At 39.1% G+C, this 12,402-nt stretch overlaps 1 protein-coding gene across 1 annotated transcript in view; it reads right to left on the bottom strand.

Moving 5' to 3' along the window:
• The window catches only part of SUPT3H (SPT3 homolog, SAGA and STAGA complex component), a 296,183-nt gene that overhangs the window by 52,740 nt on the left and 231,041 nt on the right, over window positions 1–12,402 (bottom strand). The window contains exons 7-11 of the mRNA XM_082480803.1: window positions 9,197–9,272; window positions 6,380–6,492; window positions 5,627–5,734; window positions 4,956–5,144; window positions 1,934–2,044 (exon numbers count right to left, since the gene is read on the bottom strand). Coding sequence (XP_082336929.1) covers window positions 1,934–2,044; window positions 4,956–5,144; window positions 5,627–5,734; window positions 6,380–6,492; window positions 9,197–9,272 — 597 coding nt within the window. The remainder of the gene's footprint in view (window positions 1–1,933; window positions 2,045–4,955; window positions 5,145–5,626; window positions 5,735–6,379; window positions 6,493–9,196; window positions 9,273–12,402) is intronic.

Genomic DNA, 12,402 nt, shown 5'->3' with positions numbered 1-12,402 from the left:
AGACAGTGGCAATAGGAGAAAGCAGAAGTCATTCAAAAGAAACGTTGCCACAGCACTGTTCAAAATGCCTAGAGGTAATGGTTCTTAATACAACAGTGTGAGAGTCTGGCAGTATGAAACCCTCAGGTCAAAGGAAGCATCAATCTACCTTCACGCTCTCTGCATCCGTAAGGAACTTACAGGAAGTTTGGGGTATTTTGTTTTTGGACAACTGTGATATAGCAGTGTTTGTCCCCAAACTGCCAACGATGGCACTGACCGGAAAAGTGGGCAGATTGACAGACCTAAATGCATACTCTATAATATCTCTCAAAATGCTTTTCCTGAACTTTCTCATTATAAAAGGAATCGTATTACAGCTCTACAACATCTGTACACATCTAGCAGATGACCCAAGATTCCCTCTCTCACTCTTGGCTCGTTTAGAGAGAATAAGATCTGCTCATCTCATTAACCACGTTGACAGTAGTTAATGTCAACAAATGAAATTGTTCAGTTAGTTGGGCTGTTTGGGAAGTTCACAAGATAGCAGGACACAAAAAAACCCCAACCCAAACCAGAATATTTTATTATATCCTGTGGTTGCAGAGAAATTTCAAACTTTGGTTAATAATCAACCAAACCACTTTTAGTGAGGGTCAGGGAAGGAAGACTTACCTCTCTATAATCCTTTATGTCAGCTCTTTACTTCTTTATAATAAAATTAAATACGTTCTCTGCTTTCAGAAGCTTTTGCCATGTTCTTAGCTACATCTCTTAGCAAACTTCTGCTAAAAACACTTCTCTATTTTGGACTAGAAATTCTATCCGATGCTTTACATGATATTAATCTAGCGTTTGTGAGTGGCAAAAAAAGACAGGTAAAATATGTAAATATAATTCATTGCAAATACCTATCAACTATCATTACTAAACCAAACATTTACTGCCATTTATAAAAGTATTGGTCAGTTTTGACACTAGGAAAATTATAACTTCGCATACTCATTTACTCTTATTTTTTCTTGTTCCTCGTTTCCGAGGTCTAGTCTAACTATTTTCTTGATACTTATGGTCTTCATATACCTCTGTATAACTTTTATGCAGATGATTTTCCTCCAAATTCAGAATCACTTTCCTTTCCTAAAATCTCTCAAAAAATGGACAATTTCTTCCTGGTTTTTAGGAGCTCAGCTCTAGTTTGGTGGGGTTCAGGGTGTTTTTCCTATAATGATTTCTTTGATATTCATTCTTTCCTAAATGTAGATATTCAGAGGTACGCAAGGATATATGCCAAATAGAACAGCAGATCAGAAGAAAATGACCCCAATTTATGACATCGGAGACAGACTACTTTCACATTTTCATCAGATGAGAAAATGAAATAAAGAATTCGTTTGGCTGCTCTGAACAATGGATTTGCAATTTGCATAGAAAAAATGATGGCAAAACCTCACATCCCATCAGTGTTTTACCACAAGCTCAGTTCCATTACATTTTAGTGGAGGTTCAAAGTTGTCTAAAGAAACCATTCTCTTCTTTCTCCAACTGTAAATGTGTCACTTGAGAGTTCAGCTTCCAATAGGAGCAGTATCTGACACACAACTAATTTTAGAATATAAAGTGCTCCTCACCATATTGGAATACATATAATTTAAAATAACTGTAAACCTAAACTTTGCAAAAACAGAAAATTCAAGCACTAACAAAAAAGCATAATTTGTAATTGAAAGAAAATAATATTTAAAAGAAAAAAAAAACTTTTTTGTCCTTCCAAAAAGAGACAGAAATTACTAAGTTTTATTTCCCAAGAGAATTATGCCACTTTTATAAAGAAAATTACAGTCACCACAAATTGCTCTCAACAATTCCAAAGCTTCTTCATTTGACCACTTGAAAATCAAAGTTCTTTAAGATTATAAATATAACTTTTTATAACTCTGTTATTACGTACTGTGAATGGGGAAAGGGGGCCAATCTTGTGGCCATAGCGTCGAATGGCCTCTCTGATGTGGCTGGGCTGGATGGCATCGCTTTGAGCCTCTATACCACAGGCTGCAGTGCTCTGCAACAGAAAAACACATAAATTGTTACTAAATCAAAAACACACAACAGACCTACAGTGCATAAAGTATGAAAATAAACCTTTATAAAATGGGCCAATTTTTTTTTTTTTTTTTCCTGAGGATACACATCATTGCTGCCACACACTACATTAGAGAAAAAAAGCTATTAACAAATCAAAGAGGACTTTTACATGAACTTTGCTTAAGAGACCCAAAGAACACCATATTTGTCCTCTTAAATCTTTCACCTAGTGCTGCTGTATGTTGCAATTGAAAAGAGCAGAAAATGTTCAAACGAAAATGAAAGGGTCATATAAGTCATACTGCAATAACCACAGAAACTATTTTTAAAACATTTCAGGCTCTCATTATGATGTCAAGGGGTAGGGAAAATATTGAACAAGTACCCAAAGTGGAAAGCAATTTGACACCAAAATCACCATTGAGTAATATCAGATTGAAATTCGGAGATGAAACATGTGACATGACGGTGTGAGAGGGATGCAAAAATATTTTAATTACCTCAAACTGGAATGTTTTCAAATTTCAAATGACTTTTTGGATTAAGGACCCGAAATAGGAAAAATACGAATTCACTGCTACTGGTCCATTGAGTTTACAAAAATATCCCCAGGATTTTACAAGAAAAAGTCACTCTCTTCTCCTTGCTAGTCAAACTGAAATGTTGGTTTAGGCTCCATCTAGACACGACTGCTTGCCAGAATTCAGACGACTTATCAGAAAAAAGGGCTGCTTGGTAATAAATTCATGAAAACGATATTAGTAAATGTACTGAGAATGACAAATACTTATATTATACACTGAAATTTAAGGTACACACATTTATGGTTCCCCCATACATTTACACTATATACTAATGCTGTCGAACTTGGAATATTAATTATAAAATGTTTTATTTTCAAGAGTGCTGAGTCGACTGGAGCCTGTGTGTGTACACACAGAATTATTCATAATCTGATGGCAGATTCTTCCCTTGCTGATTGACATTCATAAAGGGAACGCGAAACTCAAATATTTTCAGCTGGACTGGGCCTTCATGGACTAAGAATAACATTCTGCACCAAGTTAACTCGTTTGTCTCAATGCCTCAGTTATACCCAGTATATACCTGACCAAATTGGATAAGTCATGGGAACGTTTCATTAATTAGAACATAATTATTTCAAAAGCCATTAGGTGAAACATTAAGAATTTAAAATTAACTCACAACATTCGTGAAATGTATCAAAAACATCTCCAGTTAAATTCTCGTTCCTAGGAATTGTAATGGAAACCAGCCACAGAAACAAAACATAATCAAACATAATAGGAAGAGGAAAAAGCAAAAGCCTTTAGGATTCACTAAAGGCTGTCTAAATGGAGGATAATAAGGGCAGAGAGAAAGTTGAACATATTAGGACTAGCTCAACATGAGCCAGCGGTGTGCCCAGAAGGCCAACCATATCCTGGGCTGCATCAGAAGAAGTGTGGCCAACAGGTCAAAGGAGGGGATTCTGCCCCTCTACTCCACTCTCGGGAGACCCCACCTGGAGTACTGCATCCAGCTCTGCAGTCTCCGACATAAGAAGGACACGGACCTGCTGGAGCGTGCCCAGAGGAGAGCCACGAGGATGATCCGAGGGCTGGAGCACCTCTCCTGTGAGGAGAGGCTGAGAGAGTTGGGGCTGTTCAGGCTGGAGAAGAGAAGGCTCTGGGGAGATCTTATTGTGGCCTTCCAGTCCCTAAAGGGGGCCTACAGGAGAGCTGGGGAAGGACTTTTTACTGGAGCATGTAGCGATAGGACAAAGGGGAATGGCTTCAAACTGGAAGAAGGTAAATTTAGATTAGATATTAGGAAGAAATTTTTCACTTTGAGGGTGGTGAGGCACTGGCACAGGTTGCCCAGAGAGGTTGTTGAGGCCCCATCCCTGGAGGTGTTCAAGGCCAGGCTGGACGTGGCCCTGGGCAACCTGGGCTGGTGGGAGGTATCCCTGCCTATGGCAGGGGGGTTGGAACTGGATGATCTTCAAGGTCCTTTCCAACCTAAAGCATTCTATGATTCTATGATCTACAGCACCAATGACACTAGGAGAAAATACATCTTTTTCTGTCTGTCATTGTAAAAATCACTGGTTTAACTCTGTGAAAAATGTGTATTTTTTTTAGTAGAACAGTAACATACACAAGAAAATCAAGTCACTCCACTGCAAAATTGCAGCAAAAATGAGTACCGCCATCATATTTTTTTCAAAAAAGCCCTAAGTGACTAACACAGCGCTTCCTATCCAGTTTATTTAATCAAATCTATTTCCCTTGTGGTTTTAAGGTACGTATATCCCTCTCAGATAGAATACCAAGCATCTACAACAGAAGACAGGAATTGTAATATTTACATTTCACACTCTGAATACACAATGTCCATATTTTATGCAAAGTAAACAAATATTTAGATTGAATGCAACCAACTGGCATAAAAATAAAGCAGGTCAGGCAAAGTTGTTCTAGGCAAAGAAGGCAGATACCTAATGGTGCTGGGTGCAGGAAAATCACAACCACCTCTTTGCCTACTTTGCTTATGTTTTGACCCTCAAAACCTACGCTAGCTGCTACTGTCAGAGAAGGGGATGATTATTTGGGGTGGTGTCTACTGCTGTGGCTGTAAAGCAGCAGCTCATCTTAGAAGTAGCAGTTGTTACCTTAACAAAATTCAGTTTGCAGGCATGACTGAGAAGCTTTAGCCGAGTTCTGATAGAAAAAACACCAAACCCATTTGGCCCTACAATAACATTGGTAGTTAATATGTGAGATAGTTTAAAATTAATATTTGAAATGAGACAGGTTATTTCCTAAAGATGATTTGGTTTCTTTTCCTTTTTTTTTTTTTTTTTTTCAGGATTGTGCACCAAATACCTTTTTTCTTTTCCTTTGTTTGGATTTGGTAGAGTCCTGTCCGATTCCACCATTCCCCAGGGCTCCTGATGGGGTTTTCCCCAGATGTTGTTGTCCTGCTGATGCTGGGGGGGTGGGCGTAGGAGGTGGCGTGTTTTCAGGAGAGTCAAGACTGGTCTTCACGCTTGTAGATTGCCCTAAGAGATGTGGCTATGAAAGCAAGATGGCAAACAGCAATTATACAATCAAATCACAAAAAAAAAAAAATAATTATTGCCTTCTTAGATTTACGGTTAGAAGAGATGCTATGAAGAATTCAGTTTTCTCATTCTAAAGGTTACTAAAACATCTGTATCATAGCAACGCACGCAGTACAGCACTTATCGCACTTGCCACTGTTGACAACTTTAACCTCCAAATCTGCAGTAGAGAGAGCCTTCAATACAGAGAAAAGGAATTTCCATGCAAGAAAAGAGGATTTACATTTAAATATAAAGATGCTGCTAAGAATTTAACATTTTGAGCTAGAATTTAACATCTTTCCATCTAAATCCATAGCTTCAATGTTAATAAACCCCATAACAGAAGTCTGTATCAATCCCAGATTCAATAACATTTGAGAGCAACAAACCACCAAATACATGTAAAAGTAAAACAGAAAATGCAGTAATATGTGAAAAAGCAAGATTTACCTCAGTAGAGTTGTGATACTGTATGAAGGTGGCAGATATGGCATGACTGAACGGGTCGCCAGCTTTGGGAGCCATGTCCTGCTTAACCAAAAGGGCCAAGTCCACCAACTGGAAGGGCAAAACCAGCCGATAAACAGGTAAGTTTACTGACATGGTACTTACAACGAATGACATCGTAACAATGAAGAGAGTTCATTGTTACGAATGACATCGTAACAATGAAGGAGTTGTGGGTTGAGGCAGATTATTCTTAGTGTTTCCCAGTTGAAAACAAAATTATTCAGAGATATTTCAGCCTAAGGAACCTTTCTTTTCCACTTCTGTAAATACATGGAGTAATCTATCTGCCCAAGAGGGCTCAGCTTGGCACTAAGGTAACGTTTTGTTTTCCAGGAAATCCTGCTTTTTAATCCAATTGTGCAATGGGGTTGAATGAGCCGCAGCGCACTGCCAAAGGTCACATAGCAAAGTATGTGGTTTCACTTTGGACTTGCATAAAGTTCGTGCTGGGCTCCGCTCTCCTCTGTAACCATTATAAAGCATTCCTATTTGTGTATCAGACGGATGAAGACGGTAGAGCAAGCATCTGTCCCACAGTAAATTGACAGACAGGCAGGAATGCAGTTGGCTTGGTCAGCTGAAGCAGTGGCTGCACGCTTCTGAAGGGGCTGACAAGCCACCTGGGGCTGAAGTACATCCCAGAGTAATCAATTCCTTTTGTTTAACTAGAGGTCAGTCAGTATACTCCCTTACCTGTGCCACGGTCTCATAGGCTAAATATGCCAAAATCTCCATTGCAACTGCATTTGGCTTTATTTCCATACTGCTACAGTCCAACCAGTCACGAAACTTGGATGCTTTCTTTGCTGTCAGTTCCAATTATAAGGGTAAAAAAGGAAAAGTTAACAACAGGTAGGCCAAAATAATGCATTTTTTCTGGTCGTAGAAAATACTGCAAATGTGAAACAATGCGTGTGAATGGGATTTGATTTGCCAAGGAAGGAATTATCAAAATTGAACTAGTGAGGAAACAACACTTATTTCATAGACGACATTTTGGAGACCCATAGGCAGCATGGAGTAAAGAATAAAATATGTAGTTAATCAATCATACGGGAGATTTCAGAACAAGGAAGGGTCTACCTCAAAGGACTGTAGATGGGAGAAACCTGATTTTGAACATATTACTGTAAAAGAAATAATACGATTGCATCACATCTTTGATGAATGAGAGAAAGACTAGAAGAAATCAACACAAACCTGAGTTCAGATAAAATGATATAACTGTATTAACAATAGCGAAGACAAATGAAGAAGGACAGAAGAACTTCCTAGTCCTTGTGTTAACCACGCAGGGATTAGGTGCTGATAAGCTAGCCGAAATGATTTGTAGATGAGTCTTTTTAAAATGTGCTTCGGATACGAAGAAATAAGGATAGATGTAGACCTGCAAGTGGTCAGCATTCACACGAGCACTTCACACCGCTAATGGATGAGCTCACGTAGGAGAAAGTACAGAGAAAAATATGGGACAAAGAAACATGGTATTTGTCGAGAGAGTAAAAGGAGGAAAAAAAGGATGACCTTACTTAGGTCAGTGGTGGACAAGTTGATCACAGAAAGCTGTGGAGACTTAGACAGAGACAGTGACATAGAGGTCTTAATGAGGGCTGTTTGCGAAGACAGGACAGCCAAAATGAAATACAATACAAGGCCGGAGAATCATTTGAAACAGCTCTTTCACAGACAGTCTTCAAGGAGGACTAAAAAGCTAAAGAGAAGTCAGGTAATAAACAGAAAACAGGTGTAAATAATGGCTATTTTTTTAGGAGGGAGTGAAAAAGCTACACAGCGTTGCTGAAGCCAAATAAGAAAGAAAAAAAAAGGCAAGAGAAAAAGTGTGAAGGTTACAGCAGGACCACAAAATTGTCCCTAGATTTAAATTTGTAACCCTGTAGTACTTGATCCTTTGATAGGTCCTTTCTTTCACCTGTCTGTAAAACTTCATAGAAATACGTGGAGCTGTAAGTACGAACATATATAGATATATCTATAGGTAGAACAGGCTTCTTGAAGTCCCTTCCAGGTTTATTCTCTTGCAACACAGCTTTCACTGGTTTATATTACAGTAAAAAGGGGTTTACTCTTTTAACATAGCAATACATTCCATTTTTACTAAAATAAAATAAGTAAAAATAGCCTTTGTGTTAGTTTTGAACAAAGGTCTGCATGGCCTTTAGCATGTTCTGTCTAGTGGAGTTCATACTATGCAATTGAATTTGTGCATGAGGCTCTCTTGCTAGTATTTTCTAAGCGCTGTAATTCTCTTATTCTTTAATGACATTAAATGTCAATGAAAAAGAACTCTATAGACATGGTCATTTAAAAACGCTGTGAAAATACCACAGAGATATTTTTACAGCTCACAGTCCCCGGGTCAGCAACATTCAATTTTATTTCACAAATTTAAATTTCTATTTGTTCTGTCTCCAGATTATAATTTTGGGGTTTTAAAAATGACTTTATCACAAACCCCTCATTTCCTAAAGTCACCCTAATCTGAAGTATCATTTATCTAATGGCTCACAGATGTGTGATGCCAAATTATAACTAAGCTTACAAAACATATTGAATTAGGAAAAGAAATGCTTACAAAACATGTTTTCCTACAATTGCTGACATTCGCTGATGCAGAACAGTACTTCAAATGTGTCATTTCTTTGCCATAAATGAGTCACTCTTTCTTTGAATTTAAAAGGAAGAACAAGATAAGGTCTCCTGTTTAAAGACACCATTGTGTTCAAGTCTGTGTTGTAAGATCATGTGCTGTTTTGTCATGATTTTTACTGGCTCCTTCACCTCACTTTCTCTGACATTTGACCCAAAACCTTAGTCATCACTTAACCGACTCTGTAATGATGTTTTGCTACACGATCAAGCCCATTAATTTACTGCTCATTATAGTTGTGGCCCACAAGTACTTCTAGTAAGTTGGTTTTCAGTGCTAGTAAAGCCCTAATTCTGTCATCATGTTATTAGTGTTGGAATGGCGTATACTGATGAATTTGGCTAATGTTGAATAAATTCCACAGCAGGAGCTTACGGCTTAAAATAGAAAAGACTCTTTAGTGAGTTCTTTGTGTCTCTGCGGATAGGGAAATAAAAGCAAAACTTGCTGCTCTTCTCTAATTTTAGATGCATTCCGAAAAACCTGCAACCATGAAACTTTGCTAATATGCTGACTGTAACGCCACCATGACAGATTTCAGGCAAGTATGGTTCTTCTAAGCCATTAACTCTTTACCAGTTCTATCTTTGCCATCGTCCCCACCAGCACAGTATTTGAGCATATAGAAAGCTTGGTAAATATTCAAACAAAACACTCCGTCTGACAGCCCGAAACTATGCCGAATTAACTGTTCCCAGGAGTTACGCAGACAAAGAATTTAAAGTTTTATTCCTGCAGACGAAACAAAAGTGCTTTCAAAAAACATGAGGTTCTGCCGTGTTCTCTATTACATGAAATAATAATCGAACATCTTAATACAGTGCAGCCATTATAATACTTACAAAAACTCAATTGCCGGCTTTCACAGAATTCTGCATACTGGACCGAGTCCATCATTCGTGTTTGTCTTTCTGCTCTCTGACAAAAGAGTAGAAGCACATGATGTACCTTATTCCAACAAGAACTGCATTCCACAACAGAAATTATAGCACCAAAGCACCCCTGCCATAACCTTGAACTAACCCTCCCAAATTAAACACGCACTGAACAAGTCAAGATGCAGAAATATAAAGCGCAGATTGGTTATTAGTCTCGTGAGTTCGATTTCCCAGAGGAGCGTGTCAATTCTTATTTTAAAAATGAGCTTGCGCACCGCTCACCTACGACGGTGACGAGGGCACGTTTAAACTGAAGCACATGAGCAGTCTGCCTACGTGTTCATGACCAGACAAGTAAAACGTTCTCCCGGACAGAGGCCAATGTGTTCTGCGCTGAGCAGAACTGAACCTGTGTGCTCCTAAAATGGGAGCACGAGGAGTGGTGAAATGAATCAATTCCATCACATGGAGGATGTACCAGACAGAGCGGAGCATTGACTTGCCCCTTCCCACACTCAATACACAGCAATAACTAAGGGGTAAATGTGTCTGTTTCGTTTTTTCCCCCCACTGTTAATCTATGCTTGATTTTTTATACTTTATGAACACCTACAGGAGAAGTAAAGAAATTTGAATTAGAGCTCGTTTAAGAAAAAATGGGTTTAAGAATGTATTTCACACAGAGTCCAGCATCAACCAGAAGAGTACATCTCAAAAAAGTCAAGGTCTGAAACCATAAACGTTATGCACACCCTCCCCTCCACGTATACACGATGCCATAATTGAATCGTAGCTGAAGCAGCACTGAAGTTCACAGTTAGGTTTGAGAGAGTGCTTGAGTTTTGTTTGCTTCAACAGAGCAGGGGAGATTTTCACAAGGTAAGGATCTGGTCTCTAGGAGAGATTAAATCCTTCACGTATCGGAGGCAGGAAGTGGTTGTTAGATTGAAGAGGACGATTATCCTCTTCAGAAGCAGACAGCTTACTCAAGTCTCTCCAAGAAGGAAAGTAGATTGTCTTAAAGATCGAGGAAAGGAATGTAACTGTCTTCCAAACAATAACTCAACGGATAAATCATTACACCCGGTAAGAACAGAACTATAACTAAGGATACAAAGTGGTATCAGGAGTGGCTGATGGCACTGAAAACTTTACTTCTGCAGGGAGTCCATCCAGCTCAAGAAACCATGCACAAAGAAGGTAAAGTACAGGTGTGTCCGCATCAAGGAGGAAAACAACAAGGAAAAAGAATCACATACACGCAAAATTTGCTTTGACGCCCCGAGCACTTTGACATCTGATGAAATTGGAATTGTAGAGTTCTTTAAGTTGATTTAATGGAAAACGAAAGGGCTGTTGAGAAGTGTATTTGGAGACAGGCTACACAACCAGCATTTGGCCTTAGCAGTTTCTCAAATCAGGAAAAAACCAAACCAAACCAAAACCTTCAGATACACAGTTTCCTCCTCTATTCTTTGCCTTTTATGTTAATCTACTATGATAGTCCAATCCATCACTTACGAGATCTTGTTGACAGTCAACATGTTCAATTTAGCTGTAAACTAAACCACCAACTGTCCAGGAACATACCTGAAAATTCCTTCTTTCTTTTTTTCTCTACCCAGTCAAACATTCCTACTGTATTTTCACGTTTAGTCACCAGGACAGAAACTGTTCTCCTCAGGCGTTTTTCAGTTCTCCTATGTACGCTTCTGGCATCTTGACTACATTTTGTGGAGCTGCCATTTCAGATAAGTAAAAACTTTCCGTTAATCTATTCCATCACAACATTAAGAAAATCTAGATTGATTTGGTATCCTTTAAAAATAATTTTCACAATACATGCCGTGACTTCAACCCTCACCTAGCATAACCATAACAGAGATCTGTTTTGCCTCTGAATTAATTCAGTCCTACTTTTGAAGACACAAGGCACCACCGGGATCATCTAATCTGAACTCCTGCATAGCACAGGACACTTCACACATAATACATCCTCGAAACGGCAGTCCCAGGATTTCTTGTGTAATTTTACTATATGTTTTAGAAAGGCATCTAATTTGGGTTTAAATTTTTCACATATTAAGAGGCAACTTCTTCAAATAATTTAAAATGCTAACTTTGTCTGCAATATGGTTTAAATTCTGTAATCGTTTGTGTCTTTGTTTGCCAGTCAGAAATTACTAGTAGGCTACTCCCAGGTAATATTAAAATAATTTAACTTTAGGTGGGTAATCAAACAGACTGAGGTTCTATATGTCAAAATTTTCTTGAAGTTTTACATGGAAACATGCAGGCTAGCAGACCTGTTGCTTGACATCCCTCTCCAACAACCCTCCATCTAGAGGTCTCTAGCCCTACCTCCAGCTTGAAAGAGGACTGTTGCCAACACGAGATGAAGTCAGCTATGGCTTTCTCTAGCCAAATCTTGAAAACCTCCAAGGACAGAAATTTTAATCTCCTCTGGGTAACCTGCTCCAGTGTTGTACTATTCAAAAAGGTTTCTAATGTCCTACTTGAAACCACCAAGCAACAATGTGTGGTTCTTGACCTTCTTTATTCTACCAAGCACTACCAAGAAAAGTTTGGTTCTGTCATCATTGTAACTGTCCTTCAGCAGTTGAAGGCTGCTGTCTAATCTTATCCTCCTCTTCTGCAGACTAGTAAAATGAAGTAATCTCTCTCAGCCTCTTCTGACAGGCCATGTGCTCCACAGCCCTCAGCTCTCAGTAGCTTTCAGCTAAACCTTTCCAGTTTCTCAGCATTTCCGTGGAACTGAAGGACCCAAAACTGGATGAAGTGTTCCAGATTTGGCCCAACAGCACCAAGTAGAAGGCCGTGACAACTTCCTTCAGTCTGCCAGCCACATTTCTGCAAAACTCTGAGTTTCGCTTTAATACGATGAGACGAAACCGTTGACTCTTGTTCAACTCGATGTTCATTATTGCCCCCTGGTTTCCTCCCAGAAGGGCTGCTACCCAGCCAGCTGGCATCCAGCCTGTACCGATGCACGGGGCTGCCCTGTCCCAGATGCAGAAAACTCAGTAAAGTTTCTGTTGGTTCAGCTCAAGGTTTGCAAGACCTGTCTGGACTGAAGCTGCTCAAGCGGTGTGCCAACCACTCTTAATTGACTATCATCAACAGGTTTGCAGAATGTGCGTTTTGTATCT

This window comes from Vanellus vanellus, assembly GCF_965231255.1.
Source record: "Vanellus vanellus genome assembly, chromosome: 3".
Lineage (NCBI taxonomy): Eukaryota > Metazoa > Chordata > Aves > Charadriiformes > Charadriidae > Vanellus > Vanellus vanellus.
This window is presented reverse-complemented; position numbering and strand designations above follow the sequence as displayed.